This window comes from Mustela putorius, unplaced genomic scaffold (assembly GCF_011764305.1).
Source record: "Mustela putorius furo isolate JIRA1106 unplaced genomic scaffold, ASM1176430v1.1 tig00000580_pilon_pilon_pilon, whole genome shotgun sequence".
Classification (NCBI taxonomy): domain Eukaryota; kingdom Metazoa; phylum Chordata; class Mammalia; order Carnivora; family Mustelidae; genus Mustela; species Mustela putorius.
Window position 1 is genome coordinate 12,722,431 of NW_025421423.1, and position 27,817 is coordinate 12,750,247.

General features: G+C 39.4%; 1 protein-coding gene across 3 annotated transcripts in view; it reads right to left on the reverse strand.

Moving 5' to 3' along the window:
* TMEM245 (transmembrane protein 245) overlaps positions 1–27,817 on the reverse strand; it is a 97,118-nt gene that overhangs the window by 11,285 nt on the left and 58,016 nt on the right. For 2 of the 3 annotated variants that reach the window (XM_004747766.3, XM_004747765.3), the window contains 7 exons: positions 27,630–27,728; positions 25,499–25,630; positions 21,034–21,156; positions 20,760–20,905; positions 8,960–9,060; positions 7,473–7,647; positions 5,027–5,221 (listed from right to left, as the gene is read on the reverse strand). In XM_004747766.3, the coding sequence (XP_004747823.1) occupies positions 5,027–5,221; positions 7,473–7,647; positions 8,960–9,060; positions 20,760–20,905; positions 21,034–21,156; positions 25,499–25,630; positions 27,630–27,728 (971 nt within the window). The remainder of the gene's footprint in view (positions 1–5,026; positions 5,222–7,472; positions 7,648–8,959; positions 9,061–20,759; positions 20,906–21,033; positions 21,157–25,498; positions 25,631–27,629; positions 27,729–27,817) is intronic. The other variant, XM_013053839.2, reaches the window with a different exon arrangement.

The window sequence follows — 27,817 nt, forward strand, 5'->3', positions numbered from 1 at the left end:
GGCCAGAATCCTGCCAATCAAAGGCAGGCTTAGAACCCAACCCTCAGAGGAAACCCCAGCTCCAGCTGACACCCTGGCTGCAGTCTTGTCAGACCCTAAGCAGAAGTTCCAACTAAACTATGCCCGGACTCCCGGCCCACAGAAACTTGGATAGAATAAATGCATGTTTGTTTTTTTAAGATTTTATTTATTTATTTGACAGACAGAGACCACAAGTAGACAGAGAGGCAGGCAGAGAGAGGGGGGAAGCAGGCTCCCTGCTGAGCAGAAAACCTGATGCAGAGCTCGATGCCAGGACCCTGGGATCACGACCTGAGCCAAAGGCAGAGAGGCTTTAACCCACTGAGCCACCCAGGTGCCCCAAATGCATGTTGCTTTAAAGCCATTAAGTCAGTGGTAATTTGTTATACATCACTGAAAACTAGTAACTACCTAAATGCTAAAAGGTAGATTTTATTTTTTTTTTAAAGGTAGATTTTATTTATATAAATAACACCTTGATCAACCAGACTGGGGGAAAAAAAAGTGATAAAAAGGGAAATCTGTGTGGAGGATTTGGAAAATAAAGTTGAAGAAGTTACCCAGAAAATGGAGGCAAAAAGTCAGGAATGGAAAAACTTTAGAGATAAGAAAACGAGATTACCCATGTATGAAACTCAACATCAAGCTAAGTTTCTAAAAGGATGAGAAGGAAATCATAAATGAAATAATACAAGAAAAATTTTAGAACTGCAGAACATAAGCTTCCAGTTTTAAAGGTCTTTTCAAATACCCTTTGGGACAACAAGAAAACAAAGAAGATCCTATAGGTTTTCAAACAATTAAATTACAAAGAATTGGGAATCAGAACGGCTTCAGACATTTAACAAGCACAGAAGACAGAAGACAATAAAGAAATAAAGAAAGTCTAAAGGCAAAAATTTTTGAACATAAAATTCTCCACCTGGGGAGCACCTGAGTGGCTCAGTGGGTTAAAGCCTCTGCCTTCAGCTCGGGTGTGGTCCCAGAGTCCTGGGATGGAGCCCCGCATCGGGCTCTCTGCTCAGGGGAGAGCCCACTTCCCTTCCTCTCTCTCTGCCTGCCTCTCTGCCTATTTGTGATCTCTGTCCGTCTAATAAATAAATAAAAATCTTAAAAAAAAAAAAAATCCTCCACCCGGGGCACCTGAGTGGCTCAGTCAATAAGCATCTGCCTTCGGCTCAGGTAATGATCCCGGGGTTCTGGGATGAAGACCTTGCTCAGGAGGGAGTCTGCCTCTCCCTCTGTCCCTTCTCCTGCTCATGTGCTCGTGCAATCTCTCTAATAAATAAATAAAATCTTAAAAAAAATTTATCTACCCAGGAAAGCTAATGATTAAGTATGACTTTAGGAAAAGCCTCTTCAGATATGCATCATCCCCCCAAAATTTACTCCCCATGCATTCTTTCCCAAAAATCTATAGGAGGTTGTGCCCCAACAAAAAGGAAGTAAATCGAGAAAGAAAATGATTTGGGGAATGATAAAGGAAGTGAGAATTCCAACACAGGGGAGAGCTGAGGAAATGACAGCTGAACAGCAGGCAAAAGGGCAGCCAGTGTCCACTGAAGCAGATCAGAAGACTCCAGAAGAGACTTCAGCAGGAAGACAGACCATGTAGTACACCTGATACAGCCCGGCATACTGAGCAGGAGGAGATGTGAACACCTGGTACACAGCTTAAGGCTAATTACAGGGACTCGCAAAACAAAACCAACATATCACAGCATCTTTATAACTCAAAGGAAAGTAAAAAAGTTGTATAAAGTAAGGAAATACAGATAGAATATACAAGAAGGCTCAAATAGGAATATAATTTACAGAGTCATAATAATTTAAGTGCCAGTAATCTAACCAATATCACAGTTTAACACTGGCAGGTGGAGGGACGCATGGGTGGCTCAGTTGGTTAAGTGTCTGCCTTCGGCTCAGGTCATGATCCCGGGGTCCTAGGATGGAGTCCCGCATCGGGCTCCTGCTCCATGGAGAGCCTGTTTCTCCCTCTCCCTCTGCCTGCAGCTCCCCTTGCTTGTATGCTTTCTCTCTCTCTCTATGTGTCAAATAAATAAAAATCTTCAAAAAATTTTAAGAAAATAAAAAACAGTGGGAGGTGGGTAGTAAAAGAGCTAATTTCTCACCTTCCAACTGGGAAGTAAATAGATAATGCCTATACATTAAAAAAATCAAGAAATAAACATGTTATTTCAAGAAATGGAGGTAAAAATGAAATTAGAATCAAAAAGTGGTTCCTTTCAGGGGCACCTGGGTGGCTCCATTGGTTAAGCATCTGCCCTTGGCTCAGGTCATGATCCCAGGATCTTGGGATCAATGCCGTGTCAGGCTCCACACTAAGCAGGGAGTCTGCTTCTCCCTCTGTTCCTCGCCCCCCTCATGCCCTCTCTCTCAAAAAAAAAAAAAAAACTTAAAAACTTTTAAAAAGTGGTTCCTCTCAGAGCAGAAAAGGAGAGACAAGGGGAAAACAAAGGATAGCTTTCACAGTAAGTTTTGTAGAAATTTTTGACTTTTAGAACTACATGCTTACATAACTTTTAAGGAAAAAAAAAGATGAAGTCTATAAAAGCCAATTTTCTTTTGCTTTCTTGTATGGATCCCCAAAGAATAGGGTACCCAGTTAGCAAGTGCTCTTTACTGCTTTCAAGTAACTGTTCACTGGTTTCTCAGGTACCCGCATACTTGCCTCTAAGAGGCAAAGGCAGGGACGCCTGGGTGGCTCAGTTGGTTGGACGACTGCCTTCGGCTCAGGTCATGATCCTGGAGGTCCCGGATCGAGTCCCGCATCGGACTCCCAGCTCCATGGGGAGTCTGCTTCTCTCTCTGACCTTCTCCTCATTCATGCTCTCTCTCACTGTCTCTCTCTCAAGTAAATAAATAAAATCTTTAAAAAAAAAAAAAAATAAGAGGCAAAGGCAGAAATCATAGGGTCACCACCTTCAAAATGGTGAAGCTTTTGTTAAAACTACCTAAGTGCTTCTCCTTTTATTCCTTTTAAGGAAATAGATTTTTCCCTGCCATCAAGTTAAGTGCCTTTCATTAGCTAAAATGGCCCTTGAACCAACTGAGTCTAAGAATCAACTGAGTCTAACTCGGAAACTATATTTGACCTTTCAGAGTTAAAGGGCCATGTCTTTCTTCACAAAGCACAACACTTACACAAAATAAGCGGAACCATGTTTCTAAAGAATTTTAAAGAAAAACATAAAATAGTCTCAGTAAATATATTTTCAGAATCAACTCATTAATGACTTCTTGGTCACACTAGAAGACCCAACGGGAGGAAAAAGTTCTCCAGTGGAGACTAATAAGGACAATGTAGAATAGTCTCTGAAAAGTTGAAATTCTTTATTCTCAGACTTCTTACTTTTTCATTCTTAACAGTCCATATTACCTTTCTGTTGTTAACATAAATTTTGTTTAACAAGTAGTTTCCACTGAAGTTAAACCTGATGTATACCCAGCCATTCCACTTCTTGGCATACACTCTTTTAAGTACTCCTGTCCACCAGAAGACATGTACTACAAGAAACTGGCCAGTAGGGGGCGCCCAGGTGGCTCAGTCTGTTAAGCATTGGCCTCTGGCGTGGGTCATGATCCCACTGGGATCAAGTCCTGCATCAGACCCCCTGCTCAGTGGTAAGTCTGCTTCCCTCTCTGCCCTGGCCTCTGCTTAGGCGCGCCCTCTCTCGCACGCGCACAAATAATAAAATTTTAAAAAACAAAAACAAAAACTGGCAAGTACACAAATGTCCATCATCACTGTGGTTATCCTCATGCGCTGGAATACTAGGCAGCACAAAAAAAGGATGACTGGTACATGCAACAGTGTGGCTGGAGGCCACAGACACAATGTTGAGCAGAAGAGACCTGACTCAGGAGTAGTTAATATACAAGATTCCTATTAAGCAAAGTTCAAAGATAGGCAGATTATTAGCAGAGAAGGGTCTGACTGAGAAGGTGTATGGGGAAGCCTTCTAGAGAAATGGAAACACTCTATACCTTAATAAGGTGATGCTTGCATGGGTATATGCATTGAAAAAACCCATCCAGTTGCATATTTAAGATGTGCATCTCAGCCCCATGGAAGATAAACCTCAATAAAATAGCTCTATAAAAATATGTTTATAAAAAATAAAAAGTTATATAAAAAAATAGCTCTATAAAATTTTGACACAATCAGAAAAATTTTTACTTATAATTCATATTACACTGTAATTTATTTTATGAACTGTTGGTGACCAACAGCTGACAGCAATTATGAACTATATGTCTGTACTTGCAAAATAACAAGTTATAACTCAATACTGGTATACTCAAAAATTTTTCCCCAACTTCTTATTTTGAAAAAGTATAAACTTACCAAAAAACCGAAAGACTTGTACAATTAACAACCATATGTCATTTATCTAGATTCACCAATTGTTAGTATGTTGCTATTAGTCACGCTTCTCTATCAGTTTTGGCTCAACTATTTGAAAATACGTTGCAGACATCTTGACACATTACCTCTAAAGAATATTCTGCTATACAACCAAGGTTTTCAGTATCATGCTAGGAAACTTAACACTGATATAAAAATACTATTTAATACATAACCATATTCAGATTTCTCCAACTGTTCCATAAATTCTCCCCACACTTAATCCAGGACCGCCCACTCATTCCTGCATTGCATTTGATTGTCCTACTTCCAGACTCCACCTTTAATCTGGTACACCATGTCCCCAAGTGTGTTTTTTTTTTTTAATGTTTTACTTATTTTTGGTCTTTCATGACATGAACAATTCTGTCCCAATTTAGTTTTTAAATGTTCCTGGTATCTGAAACCCAAATGTCTACAAACGAATGGTTTCTGTTTACTTGGAGTCTTCTATAGTCTTCAAAGGAGACCGTGCACTGAAATACCTATATCCTGACACACCGTTCACGTAAAAAAATAAACCATGGGACAGTTCAATTTCACACACACAATTCATGGTGTTCTGCTTTAACTCACCGCTGAGTCTGGGCAGGCCACGGGGTCTGGTTTGGCGTGGGCACTGAATTCGTGGGACTCACTAGCATGGCACTATAGATATTGGAAGCAACCACGAGTATGCAGAGAAGTATGGGCCCAATGATTGCTCCTTCCAGGCCTAAGTAGTACGCCCCGCCAGCCACTGCCAAGCCTGTCAAGTAAGGATGCCCACCTCTGGAAGAAAGAGCATACAGATTAGCTCATGGCTTTTCATAAACGTAAGCCTTGGAGTAAATCTGAAACACATCTCTAGCACAGTGTTCATTCCTAACACACCAGGCCTTTGACTGCATGACCAGTTTTCTTTAGATTATCTCTGTGCAGATAACTGAACATTGGTTGTACTAACATTGAGATGTGACACATCTATGTACCTATGTAACACATACAACATCTGCCTTTTTATTAGGTCCAGCAACGGAGGGACTGAAGTCCAACTGTAAACAGATATCCTACACCCGTTTCATGCCTGCCTGACCTAAGTTAGTCTTGGCTGAGGACTGGTTACGTAAGTCACATGTTCAGTTTACTTCCACTGAGAATAATTAAAGGGGCACAATTTAGTGTGTAATTCAAATAATTATGCTTTTTATAAGGCACTACAATAATATTCAAGTTATTGATAGGTTAGACTTGTGGCAATATCCTTAAATAGTTTTTAAACAAGGGTAATGATAAAGGGCATCCTGAGGAAACTATCCCTCACAAAGCCCGAGATTTCTATCTCAGAGGAGAGTCGTAATTGCCCTCCAGCTTATCACAGGATCATTGACGTAACCGAATACAGTAAGAGGTTACAGCCGCTGGGCACAGTGATAACAGTAACAAATGACCACTAAGAGGGACTGGGAAAGAAGGTATGTTCTAGTTCTAGTTTTCAAACACAGGTGATTGGAACAATTTACTGAGGGGTAAATAACTCTGGAATAATGTTCTGTACTATGTTAAAGTTCAATAAGTAGATTTAAGGTGAGGCAGCCTTTAGGAAACCAATACCTTATATTCATAATCCATCTTCATTCCCCTCAAAAAAAAATCAATTTAGGGCAGTATTCCACATATGTATTATGCTATGTAAGTAAGCTTTTTCCCTAAATAATACACTTTAAAAAATTTCTACCAAAAATGCTTAAAGCTTAAAAAAAGAAAGTATGGAAGCTTTTAAATAAAGTCTTCATTTATTAAAAAAATCTAACAATTGACACGAAATCTTTCGTTTCCTAATGCTGGTTAAACAAGGTAGTATTTTATTATTAAGATAAAATCACATAAATCTTAAATTCTAGCTAGAAACATTAATAAAAAATTTAAAGTTTAGACAAATGAGAACATTTAATGATAAAGTCATATAACTACTCTATGTAAATTTCAACTGTTAAGCACGAATTAACCATGTCCTGATGTGTTCCTTTTGTCTTTAAATTTCTCTCTCAAGTTTTAGAGGTAACAATTTCCCTAAGGCTTGTGCATGGAGTTGCTTATTTCTTATTGCTCTGGAAATTTGGGGCTTCAGAGTAGTTTATATCATTCATTTTCTACTTCAACTTACTAGAGAGAAAACAAGGTGGGATATCATTTGTCCCTGTAAATTTTCAGTTAACTTAAGGGGACACTTTCTATGAACTGAGCTCTTGTCTAAACTTATTGTGATGGTGAGTTTTACTTAAAAAAATTTAATATATTAACTATTATGACAGTTTCAGTAGGCATATTCTGAATTTGAGTAAACTGATGAAAACTCAGCATCTGGTTTATATCCTAGATTCTAATAAGTAATGTGAATCTGGATATGTGACCAAGTAAGAATTGGCTTGATTTACTCAATGCAATTTCTAAGAGATACCAAAATCTATAAAAACAGGTATTTATTTATTGTATTACATGGCCAAAGCTTGGATTCTGTCTTAAATTTAACCTGTACCCATCCTAGAACCATACTAAATATCTTAAGTAACAAGAGCTTTGCTTATTGGACATTATTAACTTTATGAGATTTGGTTTCACATGGAAAATCTCAGACCTACAACTTAGTGTTTCTCTCCAAAAGCAAAGAAGTTCTAAAAATAACCACTTACTCATTACTGTACTTAAAACGTTTTATGTACATCTAATAATATTTCTTTCCTAACTTAAAATATCATTAAAACAGAATATTATCCACAATTTTGTGTTAACAGGGTCTCAATATATGTCTAAGTATTGTAAATACTTAGACAACAAAATCGCAAACAGTATTAACTATATTACATTAAAATCTGATTGTATCAGTGGGATCATAGGGACTACCTCACTGAAAAATCCTACCGTCTGTCCCTTTTCCCGTCCCCAAAAGGGAAAACAAAACAAAACAACCCTTCTTTAACAAGGCCACATAAATCCCTGGATATGACTCACCAGCAACTTGAGAAGTTCTGTGGATACTTACCCTGATATATCCGAATAGATGGCAGTATCTACAAAGTATGTTGGCAAGAGATGAAAAACCAACAGTAAGATGGCTTTGCACCCTAAGCCTTGTGTAAGCCACAGGTCTAGAACTGCAGGTACTGCTGCCCAGTATGTCCCCAGAAATGGCACTGCTCCTAGGATTGCTGCTAATGCTAAGATTAAAAGAAAAGCAACTTGACATCACCATTAAAATGATAACAAAACAGCAGAACCTAAGTACTAGCTCCTCCTACTTAAACAATTACACCAAAACAAGTTAAACAAATACAAACTCAAATTTCAAGTGCATGATAATGCCCCATTTAACTGAATTTGCTAGTTAAATTAAGGTTTGATATCTATCTCAAAAGCTGATGCTGAAAAATATGTGTCTACTTCATCAATCTCGTAAGCAACAAAACTCTATAATGTCCCACAGTTGTTATTTTGAATCGATGGTTAGTTAATATACAGTCCTACAATACTACAGTAAAGCACTGGTCAAAATTTGTACTGAGTCCAAAGCCAAATTAGAAATTAGTTTCTCAACCGCAGAGATGAATGTATATTCTTCATCTTGTTTCTTTCTAACAAAAATAAAATGTAATTTAAACAAAAATAAAAACAAAACCCTGGATGAAAGACCTTATATCAGGCAGCTGTGGATTCTAGCTCTGGTCCTACCACTAGCCAGATATGTGATCTTGGCAAACGTCTGGTTTCTCATCTCTACAGCAGGAATCCCCCTGATGTGCCTGCCTCACAAGGTCGTTATGAAACAACCACCATGTGCTCTCAGGCTGCTTGCACGTCACAGAGGGGCTTAGAGGACAGTGAAGTAGGAAAGATTAAGAATGAATTTGGAAATGTAAAAGAAGAAAGGGAGTGTGGACAAAAGGGGAAGAAATGGTGGTAGAGGGTAAATGTGGAAGGCAGATATATTTGGGAAGACAAGCAGCCACAGTACTAACAGAAGGCAAAGTGGAAGGAGAGGAGCAGAGATAATGTAGGGGAAAAAAGTAAAGGGTGGCTCTGAACCACCCTGGTGCTGACAGAATGAGGGTATTATCAGAACAGATCCTAAGGGGTATGGAGACAGCTTATGTGCCGTTGGATACATTCGTCTTGCCTGAGGGACAGTATCCTTCATGGTACAAAGCTATTTGGCCAACTCATTGCTCCCTGCCAATCAGTTCAATTCACACATTCACTGAGTGCCAAGTATGTACTAGGTGTTGTGCTAAGTGCTAGCACATTCACTCATTTAATAAAGACTTCTCACTGCTTTCTAAGTGCTGGGATCACTCCAGCTCCTGGGAATAACAGCATCAATACACATTACAAGTCATACTTCTGCTCCTATTCTAGACTAGATTAGATCTCAAAATTTAGTATTTTAAGCTTGAGGAAGATGGCATTTCCCCATGTACAGAAAATGGCTTTTCCTTAAACAGAGGACAATGGAAGTTTTGATTCTATTGTTACCTGATGGTATGAAGACAATATTGATGCCAAATATGGTATGAGTCAGCCATGTGTACAGTCCATAGAAGCCAGCCATTTTGAGGGAAGCATCAAACACCCCTCTAGAATGCCCAAAGATAAAAGGGAAAGTAAATAAACACAGCACCATATTGTGATTAGAAAAATCAGTATGTTCTGGCCTCTGACTTCATGTTTACTAAATTTCTCTGGTGAAAAAAATATCTGAAATATAACGCCTTAAAACAGCCTATTCACTGAGGTAATTCATCAACTTTCCCCTTACAAAGCACATATTTCACCGCCAAAATAAATGGAAAAAAAATTAGGCATGACTATCTTATTTCTGAGAACACAAATTAAATTTTGAGAAATATAGGCTGTGGCCAGCCCTCCCCTTTGGGAAGAACAAGTGCAGGATAATGTAACTTGTACTTCGTGGGTCTTCTCTTATTAACAAAATTTTCCCACGTTCTTTCAACTCTACACCCAAGCCTGCCAAGAAACTTTTACAAATGCTATCAGAAAATGCAGGTCATTGGATGAGAATTTATGGGGGTAAAAAAAAAGTCTTCACTACCTCCCAAGTAAAATCAGAGAGGAAAATAACAAAAGGGATAAAAACAGATGCATGTAGTTGGTAATTAACAGGAATGAAGTACATGAAAATATGCAATGTCAGCTGCTTCAGCTTTGGTTTTCAGTTGGAATATTAAGGCACTCTTGGTCAGGAGGAGAAATTAGGAACTGCTTAGAGAGAGCACAAAAGCAGCAAAGTTATCCCAAAGGAAATGCAGGATTCTGTGGGGCACAGGGGAAGCATGGGCATATACTCAAGAGAGAAGGAAAAGCTGTCATTAAAAAATTACAGGCTGTGGCAGCAAAGGGGACACTGGACACATAAAAGGAAATATTGAGCTTTTCCAAAGCATCCCAAGAGATAGACCGTAAGAGCAAAGTCAAGCTCCAGAACCTAGAGATTGGGTCATTTACTAGAATCCTGACACATGGCCTTAGTGACAAAGGGCTCCCCAAACTGTCAAACCTCTTTTGTCATGCTGACCAGCAGCTTGCACTCAAGAATGGAGAGCTGCCACGTGACCTCGGACAATAAAGACACAGATTAAAGTGGTATCAAAAAGGCTGAAAGGAAGGGAGAGAACCCGGAGGAAACAGAAAATACCCGAAGAGCGAATGAACGGAGGAGATAAGGGAGAAGGAAAAGTAGCCCAGCTCCAGGTTTTCAACGTGAGGGGGAAAGAAGAGCAGTGTTTCAAGGGCACGGAAAAGCCCTGAATGAGAGGACGTGGAAGAAAAAGGAGTATGTTTAGTTTGGGCAATGGTAAGAAATAAGGACAGTGAAAATACCCTGGAGGTAGCTGGAAGCAAAAGACAAAGTTGATGGAGAACTTGGGACAAGAGCTTTGAGATGTGACAGAAGAGATTAATCACAGGAAAGGATAAGATACCCTCAGGGACAAGCCCACAGAAAATGGGGCAATGGGCTGTGTTCCCACGGGGAACCTAAGGACAGAGATACATGAGCCAAAGAGATAATGAAATCATACCTGCAGTTGGGAGACAATCACTAGAGTGTAGTATTCTCAGAGACCAAAAGAGAAAGAAGCTTTTGAGAAAGAGGAGATGATATTAAGGTCAAATACCCCAGGGAGATTAATAGGAATAAGGTCTTAAAAAAAAAAAAAAAGAAGAAGAAGTAGTACAGGGGGCCCTGGGTGGCTCAGTGGGTTAACCATCTGCCTTCGGCTCAGGTCATGATCTCAGGGTCCTGATGTCCCACATCGGGCTTCCTGCTCTCAGGGATCCTGCTTCTCCCTCTTCTCCCCGCTCATGCTCTCTCGCTGTCCCTTCTCTCTCTCTCTCAAATAAACAAAATCCTTAAAAAAATTAAAAATTTTAAGAAGCTACAGAATTTGACCAGAAGTGGGGACCTCAATGAGAAAAGATATAGATGTTTTCACCAACCTGATGTTATTCAAAAGGTTTTACCAACCTGTTATTTAAAAATTTTTATACCAAAACGAAGTTAGTATCAAAGATGCAACGAAATATCTCAACTGAATCACTCCTTTGGGTGGCAAGTAGGCAAAACTCAACCCAGAAAGGACCTCTGGTAGAAACAGCACATAGTCTTCCTTCCTCTGCCTCTGGGAATACTGACTGTTGATAACGTTCTCATTAAGGCAACTTTCAAGTAATTCTCTGAACCCTAAATGTATTAGATACTGTTCGCAGTTACTGAACATGTTCATGTAACCCAATGAGGGATGCAAAGGTGATGTACTCCCCTCAGTCGTACTGTTTATGACCTGATACACAAGCTTTCTATAAAACAGAAAGACAAATCCCCTAATAATTAACCAGGAGACAGAACGTTTTTTTAACTCCATCAGATTCCTAGCCATTTTTTCCTCCTTTTTATTGGCTTTACTGAACTATAATTTATAAACAGTCTAAAACTCACCTTTAGGTGTATTGATTCAATAGGTTTTGGCAAACATATACAGCTGCAGAACCACCGTGATAGCCAAGATGTAGAACATCTCTGTCACCTGAAAATGTTCCCTCATGCCCTGGAATAGTCTACCCCTCCCTGAACCCTGATCTCTGACACCTACTAGGTATGCTCTCTGTCACTAAGGTTTTGCCTTTTCCAGAATTTCATATGAACAGAAGAACCATACATTATGTAGTTTAAAAAAAAAAAAAGTGGTAAAACATACATACTAAGAAATTTGCCATTTAACCATTTTTAACTGGACAGTTCGGTAGTGTCGAGGACATTCACATCATCATACAGCTTCTGTATTTGTTTCTTCGACCTACGCCCGTATTTTGAGACTCGCTCACATTACCATCAGCAGCCTGTTTCTCATTAATTGCTGAGTAGTATTCCATTATTTGGATATGCCACAACTGGTTTATCCAATCACCAGCTGATGGCCATTTGGGCTATTTCCGGTTGGGGGCTACTGTGAATAATGTTGCTCTGAACATTCGAGCACAGGTCTTTGCATGGACATACGCTTTCACTGCTTTCCAGTTTATGTACCTAGAAATGGAAATGCTGGGTCATGTGATATGTTTTAATTCTGTAAGAAACACTCGCAATTTCTCTGATCTCTTCAATTCAAAGAAAGTGTAGAGTCCGTGGATGATCAGTCAGAAGTCATTGCCTGCTCTATTATACCACATCTCTTCAAGGGGAAAGGCTAAATTTCATACTTCTGGTCTTATAAGGGTGAGTACTGGCAGAAATAGCAACTCAACCTCAAGAAAAACTAAATGGCAATGCATCCAAAAGTCCTCCTAACTGACCCAGTGCATGCTGGGTACCCAATAAACAGTAGTTATTACCAGAGCTATTGTACTTACATTTCCTAAGAACAGTATATTTCATTGATGCTCAGAGGATTCTGATGAAGACTCTAGAAAGTTGTAGCACAAAAGCTTAGTGTCCAAATTGAGAAGGTCAGTTCAAGAGACACTATCATTTGCTAAGGACCTCTATGGCAGGCTGAATAACAGCCCCACAAAAGTATCCACATCCTAATGCCCAGGCCCTGGGAATGTGTTACCCTATATGGCAAATGGGACTTTGCAGATGGGATTAAGCTAAGCACTGTGAGATTAGGAGGATTATCCTAGATTACTGGTGAGGCCCCATGTAATCACAGAAGTCCTTATAAGAAGAAGGTGACTCTGATATAAGACAGTGGTGATGGAGGTACAAATTGTGAATATATTAAAACCACTGAACTGTACACTTTAAAATGATTAAAATGGTGAATTTCATCTCAATAAAAACAATTTATAAAAAGAGGGAAGCAGGAGAGTCAGAGCTAGAGGAGACATGAGGACAAAAGCAGAGGCCAGAGAGAAAGAGACATTTGAAAATGCTACACTGCTGGCTTTGAACATGGAGAGAGGACCATGAGCCAAGGAATGCAGGCAGCCTCCAGAAACTGGAAAGGGCAAGGAAACAGATTCTCCCTTAAAGCTTCCAGAAAGAACACAGCCCTGTTGACACCCTGTATTCTAGGACTTCTGACCTCCAGAACTGTCAGATAAAAAAAGCTCTGTGTGGTTTAAGCCACGAAGCTTATGGCCATGTTCTAGCTACAATCAAAAATGAACACAACCCACTACCTGCCAAGCACTGAGCTACATGCTTTGCCTATGTGGTTCCACTGACTGCTTGTGGGATCCTCTCATTCATCTAGAGAAGAGAGTCTTGGTCAAAGATCAGATAAATCTGTTAAACTGAAAGTGCATATCCACTTTTCTTTAAAAAAGGGGAAAAAAAGAAAAAAGAAGAGAAGAAAGCTCAAAATGAGTGCAGGGGCCTAGGGGAATGGAGCTGAGCTATTTTCAGTTAAAAGGCAAGAAAACTCTTCTGGATATTGTTGGATGTGGGTACTAGATCGCTCTGGTATTTTAACTCCCAATCAAGGCACCCAACTCACTAAAGGTCAAGATGTTGGATAAAGATTTTTGGTATTCTTTTGGTATTTTTGGTATTCAGATTCCTATTAAGTATTACTAAGATATTCACCTGCAGGCCAAACATATACCCGATGGTCCTCAAAGTCAAGACATCACCAAGAGAAGCCTGAGGAGCTGTATGACATCTGGTTCTGGTCACAGCCATCATTCTATAGTGACTATTCTAGCTGACCACTTCCAAGAGGAATGGGGCTCAGTACACCCATGCTGAGACAAACTGGGGCCCTATTCACCCTATTAGAGTGAAATGTTCTGGAAGACTTACATGAAGATGGGGGAAAGGAACAACAAGAGGTGTGACAAGGCACACACAGTGCCTACAGTGTGTGCACCCACATCCTACTAGCACAACTCTATGGCAAGCTCTGTGACCCACTGCGGCACCAGGGGGCTGGGCTTTTACTGAACTGGGTGCCTAGGCGGGGAGCTAGTAGAACAGACTGAAGCAGTACAGATCCAGTAATTTCAAGAGGGGTTCGTACTGCCTTTTTACTTAGAAGAATTCAGGCCTTCATTTTGAGCCTTTTTTTTTTTTTTTTTTTGCCTTTGTTTAAAAAAAAACAAAAAAAAAAACCTGAACACTCTCAGTTTAAAACATTCTCTTGCTATCTGACCCGAGGTCTCTTTTCTGGATGAATGAGGGGACCCAAGAGGAAATCAATGAAATAAACTATGCAAAGCATATAACTAACTCAGTGTTCGGTGCCCAGCGGGTGCTCAGAAATGTCAGGTAGAGGATGGATGAAAGAAGGGACAGGACTGGAGCCATGGGCCCAGAAGTTAGGAGACTCCGAGAGCTAATAAATGAGACGAAAGGAGTGGTAGTGAGAAAGGCAACAGTCAAGAATGCAGTAATACATGAGGAATGTTAATGAAGGCAAACAGGATGTGGATTCTGCAGCAAGAATACAGAAATCAGAGTCACACAAGACCTGAAAGAGCTCTGGTTCTGTCACCAGCTGCTCTGGAATCCCAGTTCTGTCACTGGTTAGTGGCCTGATCTCCAAAACTGTAACGCTTCCCTGAGGTTCACTTTGCTTCACCGTAAAACAGAGGTAACAGAGACAAGCATTCACTTCCTAATGTTACTATGAAGATTAATGATGCGACTAAAGTGATAAGCTTAGTGACTGGTGCACAGGAGGCAGGCACTTAAGTTTGTGCTATTAGAGAATTGTGTCATTATTACCAATTAGCATTTTAGTAAGGTTAAAAACAATGCACATAGTAACTTTCTTTTTTTTCCTTGCAGTTTTTGGAGGTATTCCAATTTTTGCTGTGTGCCAAAGAGATATGGGATATGGCAAAGCTGGGAGTAGAAGAAGCATACAACAAAGTCTTAGATTAATTATTTTAAATTGTAAGGTGCTGGTGAAGCTGCATGAACAAAACCCCAAAATACAGTGTATATAATGACTGATCTCTCAGGTTCTTTGGAACCTAAAATTCAGGGACTGCTAGGAATTGTTCATTCCTATAACCAAATACAACTTTATCTGGCACATAACTAATGGCATGCTCAATACAGTTTGAATGGGTTGCCAGAAATCACTAGTTTAATCAAAGAGTATTTGTTCTTATAATCACACCAATGATAGATCATTTTCCCATTTCATTCACTCATTGATATCAACCCATTCATCAACACTTTTTTGGATACTCAAAATTCAGTGAGCATTTTCCTATCTTGTCATCAAAGAAACTAAGATACACTTCATCCAATCTCTTGCAAAAATCACAAAAGTAGACTTGAGGCATTTTTTAAGGGTGGTTACATTTGATTTGTGCTGCACGAACGCATGGTGCCATTGCAAGTTACTCCTCCCTTTATAACTGTTCACAACCTAATGATCAAGGAGAGGGAGAAGCAGGACTCGATCCCACGACCAGGGGAACATGACCCAAGCCGAAAGTGTCCCTCAAATTAATAAATAAATCTTAAAAAAAAAAAAAAATGCCTGGGGTACCTGGGTGGCTCAGTCAGCTAACTATCTGCCTTCAGCCCAGGTCATCACGATCCCAGAGTCCTGAGATCTAGCCCCACATAGGACTCCCTGCTCAGCAGGGAGTCTGCTTCTCTCTCTGCCCCTCCCCCTGCTTGTGCTCTCTTTAATAAATAAATACTTTTTTAAAATCTTTTTTAAAAAATGCCTGGCTAGGTTAGGATTTAATGCTTAACCAGCTTTTTCCTTACCCTTTACAAACTGAACTCTAAGATGACACTTAACTCTTTTATAAGCTAGCTAATATCTCAGCTCTCTCATTTCTGACCAAAAGGGTGTTCTTGTGGGGAGAGATGGCAAAGAAGCTTGAAAAAGCGGGGGCGGGGGGGGGGGTGTTGTTACTTTTCTAAATAAGTGAAAACTGGCCAGACAACCCATGATTTGATCAGATGACCTGGATTAATGGAATGAGATTGAAGCAAGGAGGGGTTTGGGGAGAATGATAAGCCACAGTCAAGAAGCTCTACGCCCTGTGAGAACACCAGGCTCCAGACCATAGACAGGCAGACTGCACGTGTCTAAGGAAAAAGAAAAGAGCCCCAAATCAAATTTCATCTATTCCCAATACTTTCTTACACTGGTTCTCCCTTCTTTTCTTTCTAAAGATCAGACAGAAAGACTATCAGATTATTATTCCCTCAGGAAACAGCCATGAGCATGACCTTACCAGTGTTCTACACTCACTGCAATATACTGTCCCTCCGAGAAGGCTAGGTAGTAGACAGGGCAGGCCAGCTTCCAGAAACACAGCAGATAAAATTACCAATTGGGTAAAGGTATCTTCACTACTACCTAACCTCTCTTGAAAAGTTACATCTCCTTCCATTTCCTGGTTCATCTTCCCCAAAGACCCAGCTCTATGGTGAAATGTACAGAAACCCAGATGACACTGGATTTCCCCATTGCAGAGGGGAATGGTCACGCAGCACGAGCAGACCTAGCACGCTGCTGAGGAGCACAGAGAGGCTGCTTCTGTGGAAGCCTTCCGTCCCCACTGGAAAAACAGTGAGTCATTCTCACACACTGAAGCATAAAACAGTGACATCACATTCAATCAACTGGAGTCTTTGGCAGTAGAAATATTAATTCAATATTTTTATACATTAAGACATGATTTTGTGTCTTTGACAGTGCCCAATGATCATGGATGCTCACTCTAGTGCTAACTAAAAAACTAACAAGGGGCTGTTTCAATCATATAGACAAATAGCAAACATTTGTACCTTAATACTAATTATAAGGCTATTAAAATTAATTTAACAACTTTTAGAGCAGCACAATGGGAAACTAAATACAAGCCAAATAAAGGTTTAAGATTATTAAACTGATCTATAATTGAGTAGTTTAAAAAGGCATTATTTTTATTGAGTGGGTTATTATTTAAGAACCTCAGTTAATCTGACTTTCCCAAGTATGCTTTTTCTCTATTCCACTGTTCGGAGAGTTATCTCTTCAAATAAATGAAAATATATTTTCTTACAGCTTTAAACTCTTCCTTATACATTTTTAATTTAAACAGATGCTTATAACCTTAAATTCATGAGAATTTCTTTCCAATGAATATTTAATTCGTTCAAAGTCAAAAATGGAAATACTGATTTACTGAATGAGCGACAGTGATTTTTTTTAATCCAAATACTTTTAATTCTCCAGAGTTGGGGGGCAAAGGTGAGAAGCACATTCACGTTCCAGAAAAAAAAAAAAAAGGAAAAGAAAAAAGAGATCTCACAGCACATACATTCTCCCATCCAATTCATAAGTAGGACTCCCACCCACTGGCACTGAAAAGCTGTATTCCCACAAGCAAGAGCCATACCCGTGTGCATGCACTCATGTGAAAATATCACACACACTAAATTGCACGGAGGCCGTGACAACATGCAACTTAGTAATGTGCAATATCTCCACCAGAGCAGGCAGAATGGGAGCATCAGGGGAGAAGGGTGTGATGCAAACATTCAGGATACAACATGCTCTCCAGGGACGAGAATGGTTTGGGGATAAGGGATACATGCCACTAACATAAAAATTCATGAAATGAAAACCCAAATGAATACACAAACATATCCAATTTAGAAAAAACATTTACTTATTCAGAACTGAAAATCGTAACTGAGATTCAAAAATTGAACAGGACGGTGATCATAAAATAGCCACATATTTCAGAAGGCAAAGCTTCAGGAGCCAAGACACTTTGGCTGCCTGGCCATGCAGTTAACCCCCAATTTTAATTCCACTTTCAACTTATTGATGGGTCATATAAAACGAGTTGAATGATTTTCACTTGACCGCAACAGTAACGATGACTAATGGCTCATGTTTATGGAGGCTGATCACAGGTTAAATTGCACTCTCAGGACTTTATAATAACATTTTCATAATCATGTGTATAATATTTTTCCTCTTAAAATCTTTGTCCATGAAGAAACATTCCATCTTGAACACAATCCTTCAGAATGAAAAATCTGACAAGTGCTTGAGAACTAGAGCTCATTGTTATCTTACATACATGAGAAGGTTTTTCAGAGATATCTGTGTAAAACCTGTCCGTTTTAGGTCTTGAATTTGACCCAGTAAAGAAAGAGACAAAAAGCACTTGGACCGCTAAAAATTATCTTGAGTTAAAATCTTTAATTTACATAACTGTGGTTACACATTTTGATCCAGACAAGTCATCTGGTCTGTACTGTATTTCTCAGTTTTGACAACTGTTAAGATTATAGTTCTGGTACTAAGGGTTTAGACATCTTCTTATATCAAAAATATGACAAAAATGAATGGTTTTGATACCAGTATCCTTTGGAACCAAGACATAGCCTATGCTATAGTGCATAATTAGTGTGTACAATCCCAAGAAGATAAGGCAAATCTAATTTGTGAAAAGGCACATATGTATTTCCTCTCCCTATAGATGACCATACTGGTTCTAACCTCAAATTTCCTTGATGAGCCAAAGACCTGAATTTCTAGCTGCCAGCCTCATGTGTCCATTTGAATACTCCCAACACTGCCACAAATTAAACTGTAATCTTCTGCCCCAACCAGGTCCTCCTGGAAGAAGGCACCATGGTATACCAGACGGATATGTGCTTACTTGCTTGCTGGCTTTTTAAAAAAAAATGTATTTTTAAGTAAACTCTATATTCAACGGTGGGGCGCAAACTCACAATACCAAAATCAAGAGTCACATGTTCCACCAACCGAGCCAGCCAGGTGCCTAGAATATGTCCTTTCAATCAGCTGGACCTAGGTACAAATCACAGCTCTGCTTACCAATTCCAAGCAATCATGACATTAAATAACTAAGTTTGAAACAAAGGAGCTGGCATATTTGCTATAAAAACAAAATGGTTCACTCTAAGAAAGCAGAACAAGAGAAAATCCAAGAACCATGATTTGAAAACAGAAAAGCTTTTGTGAGAGTAAGAGTCAGTATTAATAAAGGTTATTTCAGGAAAAGGAAGTAACTCTCTTGAGGTTCTTAATGGGACAAGATAGATATTTTTCTGTAAGGCTTAGCTTTAGTCACATTGAATAAAGGATTCTGCCAACCTTTGACATGGTTGATTCAATAGTTTCAGCCTATTGGGAAATAGGTTATTTTTCTTTTTGGTTGAGTTATTTACATAAACTTCTCTGAGTCAGATAAGGTCATTTAGGTAAACTGACATGAATTTATTACTAGGGTTTTCAACATTTGATTTACTCAATAAAGATGATACCCAATGACCATATACGCTAGAGCCAACAGGTGTCCTCCCTGAAGACAGCTTCACCCTGAAAACTGTTATATTAGATAATAAACTCCAAAACTTGGAATTTTTACATAGAGGGCCCCACATGGATATCCAAGAGCACCACAGAGGATAAGGGCATTTTTAAAAATTCTATCTGATGGCCAATAAAGGAAGCAAGACATTGATGAAGACTTTACCCAGGCCTTGCTAGTAGGAAAAAGAAAGATAACCCAGCAAATTTTCTAGAGAGAATGTACTTTAGCAACATGCATGCTATTTGAATGTAACTGAGGGTTTTCCAGAGACAAAGTGGTATCCTCAACCAGTTGTTAAATGAACACAATGAAGAAATAAGCCAAGATCAGTCAGACAGAATTATCAGGTCAAATCAAGATTTCTATAAAAGACTAGTTGCAAGCAATGCTATTTCTTAAAAGTAAGTGGAAAAATAAATGCCAGCCAAAGATTCACTATTCAAGATAAGTTTAAGACCATTTAGCAAGCAACTTACTAGAAAAAGAAGCTTTGATGGATAACATGGGGATTTAATTTAGACAACTATTCGTAAGCAGTAAAAATACAGTAGAATACGGGCGCCTGGGTGGCTCAGTGGGTTAAGCCGCTGCCTTCGGCTCAGGTCACGATCTCAGGGTCCTGGGATTGAGTCCCATATCGGGCTCTCTGCTCAGCAGGGAGCCTGCTTCCCTCTCTCTCTCTCTGCCTGCCTCTCTCTCCATCTACTTGTGATCTCTCTCTGTCAAATAAATAAATAAAATCTTAAAAAAAAAAAAATACAGTAGAATCCTAATGAGCTAAAAGCAATGAGAGACAAGGGTGGGGAAGGAGCTGAGATAGGCCTGGGCTGCAAGGGCCTTTCCCTATCCAAAATGACAAAGATGAAAGGCAGGGTTGTGGGGGGTGGGGGTGGGGATAGCCAATGACTTGGGAAGAGCATATGAAGAAAAAAAGGTAAAGAATATCTCATTCAGAAGCCAAGCTTGCACAACAGGACAGAAGTTTCTGGCCAGAACTTGTGAGATACACACATAGCCTGTGACTTGAAAATAACCAGAAACTTTGATTTTCCAGTATCCGATCTACCCTCATGCAAAGGGACAGCCTGGCTACAGAGGAAGAGAGGAAGAAACAGAAAGACCGTCTGCTGCCCTTGCCTGGGCACAGCTGCAGGGCCTGAGAACAGGAAGGTGCCCGGAGAAGGGGAGGTGTATGTGTGTGACAGAGGGGCTCTCCCCAGCAAGTGACATGAAGACAGGAGCTGCAGCTAGAGCAGAAGCCTACAGCGGGGGAAAGCCGTAACTCACAGCACTGACAGCAGGAAACTGAAATTGAATTTTTTTCCTATCAACACTGGCATTGCTCACATTACTCTCTCAAAAGAAAAATATCTGAAAATACCAGGTCCGCCAACCGATTTAATAACACCGAATGTTATCTGAAAGGCTCGCGACAGAAAATAGGCTTCTCACAGACAGCAGTTTCTGATGGAAAGAAGAAGAGCATACATCTTCTCCCTACCTGATAGCTTCTTCCACAGACTGGCCAATAATATTAGAAGAAGGACCTGGCTGAGAGAGTGGTGTCAGGCTTATCACCCACTTCACTGGCTTGTAGTACTCATCGCTGGAACTTAATAGATAAAATAGTGTGGTCAGGAAAATTATCTGCAAAACAAAGGATAGTATCTCCTAAAAAATCACATTTGGAACTTACAGGAAGGAAGCGTAAATGGAACCACAATGTGCTTTACTGTGGAAGGAGAGGTATCACGCGCTTATCTACCTGTACATACCAGAGACAGCACGAAATTGAGAAGGGCGGTCCCACTGTAGAAGAGGATGGTCAGCAGCGTCGTGACAGTGGTGAAAAGCAGGCTCACGTTCCGGCTCATGACCATCCACAGAGACTCTAAGATCTGATGGAGACGGAAAGCCAAACATCAGGACGAATCCTCCAGAAAGAAGGTTCTACAGCTCTGGGCTGTGCTTTTTACTACAAGCATGTGAGTATCAGAAACTGAAAATAACTGAAAAGAAAAAATCATCTGAAAGCATGTGAACATTGAATAGTAAGGAAAATGGTTGGGAAATATGATATGGTGAACCTATCTCCAAATCATATTAGGTAGCCATTAAAGATAGCTCTATTATAACACAGAAAAACATTTTCCAATATACTGCAAGGTTATTTAAAAAGCAGAAAATAAAAACTTTATATGTATCATGATACATATAACTCTGTAAAAATGATATTTATAGGAAAAATACCTACAGGAAAATATTCCAGAATGCAACCTGTATAGGATCACAAGTGCAGACCATGAAAATTCTAGTATTTGTCTTATTAGCTGCCTCCCCCTGCCTTGCCACCTCCAACTTAGATTCACCTACAAACACAAAAGCATCACATGGATGATTTCCCTAAAATCATAATAAAAGAAATGATCAGATAGGTCAAGGACAGAACTCTGCAGCTGAAAATCTTTCTTCAGATAGATGATGACCCTTATATCAAGACTTAATAGTGTTCATTTAATCCATCACCTGCAAATTCACTAGAACCAGTTATTAAAAGTTATTAATACCTACTAAATATTACTAAAAGAAGATGTACAATATTAATGGCACGCCTGTATGTTTTCATTTCCTATCGCCTCATAAACTTAAATTCCCTCATGATAACATCTGTTCCCTGTGACAGAAGCAAAACAGATGATATGATCTTTATTGTAAAGAGAGACAAACCAAAGCTCAGAGATTTTTTAAAACTTGCCCAAGGGCCTTGGAGCTAGTAAGTGGAACTAGAGCTGGGACCAGAAATCTAATGTCTGATTTTATTTTGGTGTGCCCTTTCCAAAACAGCAGTTCTGCTTTTTGTCATATGTGCAAATTATACCATCTGTTCTATGAAAGGCCTACCCATTCCTTTCCTATCTCAAATGTACCATTTATAAAGGCATATTTTATTGTCTCTGGTGGTTCTTGCAAAGCTCAGCTCAGTCTTCATGGAAGAGCTTTTGCAGGCTGATTTCATTTACAATAACTCCTTACAGAAAATCTTGAAAATTCTTTGCAGTGCTTACAAAAATATGCATGACTGACCATTTGACCTTGTGGGATAAAGAATGAATGAATAACACCACTGATTACAAGAAACAAATCAACAATGCCCTTACTTGTGATTTTTACATGCATTCTTTTGGGGGCTTCTGTCATTTTGGAATTTTTATCAAAAAAATTTTAAATACTTTCTGGGTCACACTGATAGGAAATACTCTGTGGTGATTCTTAAAAAATTAGCTGAATACATTAATTGTAGACTGCCAGTTCTCCAACAACAATCAAGTAACCTTTCTGTGTACCCAAGGGGATTAAGCAGAAAGGCTCAGAATGTGAAAGCTGTTGTCTATTACAAGTATGAAGGCAGGAATAAAAAATTTGATCAAGGGTTGACCTCGACACCTTAAGATTTTTTTCTGATGAAATAGGTAGTAATATTAAGAATGTGATTGTTTGGGATGCCTGGGTGGCTCAGTTGGTTGAGCAGCTGCCTTCGGCTCAGGTCATGATCCCAACGTCCTGGGATAGAGTCCCACATCGGGCTCCTTGCTCGGCGAGGAGCCTGCTTCTCCCTCTGCCTCTGCCTGCCATTCTGTCTGCCTGTGCTTGCTCTCTCTCCCTCTCTCTCTCTGACAAATAAATAAAAAAAATCTTTAAAAAAAAAAAAGAATGTTATTGTTTTATACTCTGTAAGAATGTGTGCTGATAATTTGGATGATGTACAAAAATCAGTGAACCAGTATTCTAAATGACCAGTGCATATCACAAAAACATGCAAGAGTAAAACGCTGATTTCTAACAAGACAGATCAATAGGCTTTAATATAATACAGTGCAAAAAATTTACTGATATGGTTTCAAATTCCACACTGCAACTAACCTTTAAGAAATACCATTTGTTGAGTTTTGGTGTAGTATGAAAGAAGAACCACAATTATCTGAAAAGGCTATTAAAAGACTCTCCTCTTTTCCAACTACATATCCGTATGAGGCTAGATTTTGTTCATATATTTCAATCAAAACAATATATTCCGACTGACTGAATATAGAAGCAAGTGTGAGAATCCAGACATTAAACAGATTTGCAAAAATATAAAAGAAAGCCACCCTTCTCACTAAATTATTTTTTGTTTTAGAGATGCCCGGTGTCTCAATCAGGTAAGTATCTGCCTTCGGCTCAGGTCGTGATTCTAGGGTCCCAGGATTGAGGCCTGTATCAGGCTCCTTGCTTAGTGGGGAGCCTGATTCTCCCTCTGCCTGATGCTCCCTGCTTGTGCTCTCTCTCTCTATGACAAATAAATAAATAAAATCTTTAAAAAAAACTATTTTGGGGGGCACCTGGGTGGCTCAGTGGGTTGGGTCCTCTGCCTTTCGCTTAAGTCGTGATCCCAGGTCCTGGGATCGAGCCCCGCATTGGGCTCTCTGCTCAGCGGGGAGCCTGCTTCCTCCTCTCTCTCTGCCTGCTTCTCTGCCTACTTGTGATCTCCATCTGTCACATAAATAAATAAAATCTTTTTAAAAAATAAATAATAAATATCTGAGAGAATACATATATTAAAAAATTATTTTTTGTTTTGGAAAAAGGTTGCTTTCCAGATGTAAGAAATGTGTTACATTAATATGTAATGTTATTTTTAGTGAATTAATATATATTTTTAAAGTTCTCAGTTTTAACTGCTGATACAATAATAATCAACAGAACCCACAAAAACAAATACTCTGGAATCTTCAGACCAAAAAGTTTCATGGCCATCGGACTAGAGGAAACAGGGAGGGGACTATCAAAACCATAAAGTCTTAGAACTGAAGGACATGAATTTCTAGATTTAATTCCAAACTGCGACAGCTATATTAAGTGCATGGGAGGAAGGGCAAGTGTGAGCGCAGGGACGGGGGCAGGCGGGGGGCAGAACCAAAGGAGTTATAAGAAAACCCCAAAAGTGGTATAAGAAAGCATGGGAGCATGGGGAGATTTCAAAATCACATCTTCATCTTCATCTTCCATATCAGGAAGCCAAAATATAATACCAAAATTGTAAAACCAAGAAAGATCAACAGGTTATTTTGGAAATTTAGAGGTAAATATCCAAAGAAAGCTAAAAGAATTGACAGCTGTTTCTAGAAAATGAGACTGAAATGGGGAAGCACAAAGCAGGTTAATGTTATTTTTTGCTAAAAAAAAAATATTTTTGACTCTCCACTATCATTATCTATTAGTTTAATAAAAATTAAATTAAAAAAAATCTAGCATTGCAGGGCACTGGCTAGCTTGGGTGGTACTGTCTGACTCCCGACCTCAGGGTTTTGAGTCTGAGCCCTGCTTTGGTGGTAGAGCTTACTTAAAAATTAAAAAAAAAAAAAAAAAAAAAAAAAAAAAAAATCTAGCATTGCAAACTTCAACTTTTGTTAGGCTGATGAAAGTCATGAGTCTATTCACAAGAAAACTCCTCTCAGTGAAAAGCCACATGCCAAGACATGTTTACAAAACACGCTGTGGGACCAAGAGTGGTCCCTTGCTGCCTTTGACCCCTTGGCACACAAGGCAGAGGCGGGTGGTACGTAGCAGGTGGTACTGGCTGAAGAACATCCAGTCTCTCTAATGTAAAGGGAACCATATCACCATCTACCAAAGACCCTGCCCACCAAAAGGCCGTTTTCTCTCCAGCGTTCCATCCTGGGGACTTTCTAGTCAGCCTAAGAGGACGGGGTACTTGTATCTCAGAATGAGAGTCTACAACACTGCACACTCGCTTCCTGACTCAGCACTGCCCAGTGACTCTTCAGCCACCAGGGAACTACTTACCCTGAGGCCTATGGCCTGTGGACATCCTTCTAGTGCATTTAGAACTCTCAAAATTGTAAATGTCATGGCATTAAAAACAGGGTAACCAGGGACGCCTGGGTGGCTCAGTTGGTTGGACGACTGCCTTCGGCTCAGGTCATGATCCTGGATTCCCGGGATCGAGTCCCGCATCAGGCTCCCAGCTCCATGGGGATTCTGCTTCTCTCTCTGACCTTCTCCTCACTCATGCTCTCTCTCACTGTCTCTCTCTCAAATAAATAAATAAAATATTAAAAAAAAAAAAACAAAAAAAAAAAACAGGGTAACCAAAGGCTTCTGAGGGTGTGGGGAAAACTGGAAGTTAGAATTTCTATTTTTATTTCTAAGTCCAGTTAAACTAAAAATACTACTTCTTACCGAAAGAAATGTCTCAATGTTCTCGTGAACAAAGGAAGCGATATCCTGCCAGTCCAGGATGTCTCCCAGCCAGCTATTCTGACGACTTATATGCATCTTCTGTCCTTTGTGCCTTCCAGAGTGCGTTACGTTCTACGGAACAAAATGGTTCAGATGTGACATCTCCATCTTCGGCCAAAACAGGAAAAGTATAAATACCCCATTTCGGTTTAGATCCACTTGGGCACTTTAATAGTTACTAAAGGGTGAAAAATTTTGCATTATTTAAGAAATCAACTAAGAACTCCACCTAAAGACCTGAACTGTATTTTTCTGTTTACCTTCTCAGTACTATGTGTTAGCCTAGCTCAAATGGTCTCTTCCTAAATACAGCTGTGAACACACTTTATCCCTCAATTTGTACCACTGTACACCAACACGGCATTTACTCTCTTTTTTCTTTTCAACCCTCTACCTTTTTGGGGGGTCTACCACTTTGCTTTTTTCCTCCTTTCCTCATCTCCCTTATCAGTCTTCCACACAAGATAAAAACAGCAAGAGGAGAGAACATACAGGACACCTAAAACTAATACAATGTTATATGTCAATTATATCTCAACAAAGCAGGGAAAGATGAAGAAGAAACAAGAACAGGGAGCAAACCAAACTCTATATGGAAGACAATTACAATGACAAGAACGCAGGAATAATTAAATTTGGAAGAGATATGAATAAACAAAGGGACTAGTGAGGTTAACATTTAGAAACCGAAGTAGTTTCTTAATATTTTGTTTGCATTCTGACACTTTTGCTAACAGTACGTGATACTACTCTTCATTATGCAATGAAGACTTCAGGTCCTAGTAAAAGACATAAAGAAAGGAATATATCTGCCTGCTTATAAATCTATGCTTTTAAAACACTGACCTTCCTGGACTATAAAATGAAGCTTTTTAAAGGAGGTGAGGGATAGAAAATGCTGTTTGTAACCAGAAGCCCCAGAATTAGCAGAGGAAAAAGACACCTTTCCAATCGACCGGTTCTTCAGCAAATAACTGTATAATAGTTACAAATTCTACAACCAGTTTTAACCTCCACTCTGAAACTCAGAAAAACAAACACTGTTCCCTCAATTCGTCCCAGGGGAAGAGTAAAAACTGGTCACTGAGCAACAAATTCAAATTTGAAATTGAGCTTTCCTCCCTTCCACCCCAAGTGAAGAAGTCGATCTATACATGCTCCTCTCCTTACTGCCAACCCTGTGAAAACTGACCACCAACTTGTCTGGTTCTCTACCTCCTTCCCCACTGGACAGTCATCTCCCACAGCCCTGCTCCTGGAGGCCCACAGGCCCTGCCAACCCCGTGTACGGCATGACCCCACACAACCAGCTGCTCTCAAAACCAGCATTTTTATGTTTAGTGGAAAATGGTATTATTTTCCATCATAATTTCTGAAGTAAGGGTATATCAGCACAAGTAACAGGTAAAGGTGATTAAAAATCGAGTTCTCCAAACTTTCAGATCTATTCTATGTACCTCCTTTAAGGAAAAAAAAAGTCTAGACCTGTACTATCTCAACCAGTAGCCACTAATCACATGTGGCTATTAGCACTTAAAATGGAACTAGTCCAAAAACTGGAGAGTCCAAAAACGGCATTAGTATAAAACATACACCAAGTTTCCAAGGCTTGTAAGAAAAAAAAAAGGATATAAAATATCTCATTAAGATTTTTTTCTACTTGTTTGCATAGTGAAATGATAATATATTGGGGGTATGCTGGGGTAAGTGAAATACTAAAATTAATTTCACCTGTTTACTTTTCATGTTTTAAGTGGCCATTAGAAAAATTAACATTATATACATGGTTTACACGTTGCAGTTCTACACAATGAGATAAGATGCTGTTGATGATAATGAACACAGGATGAAAAACACGATGTCACAGGGACTGCTGGGCTCTGCATGCCAATAAACCATCAATTCAAGGGGACTTTCAGTGACCTGAAGTTTGGGAACTTTAACTTAAGAATTTCAATAAATAACATCCTAATGTTAATATCTACCTAATTAACATCTATCTAGTCAATGAGTCTGTAAAATAAAAGGACTTTATAGTTTGCGACTGAAATCCTCTAATAAAATAACTTACCTTTACAAACCAAGAATGATACAATCTGTCCCAAAGTTCTAGTACTTGCTTTTCAATTACAGCAGTATTGTTCACCTTATCTCCCAGAATTTTATGAAGCTGGAAGAGATACAGATATGATCTGATTTAATATTTCAGACAAAAATCCAGTAAAATTAATTCATGCTAGGTCTTTACATTTGTTCCAA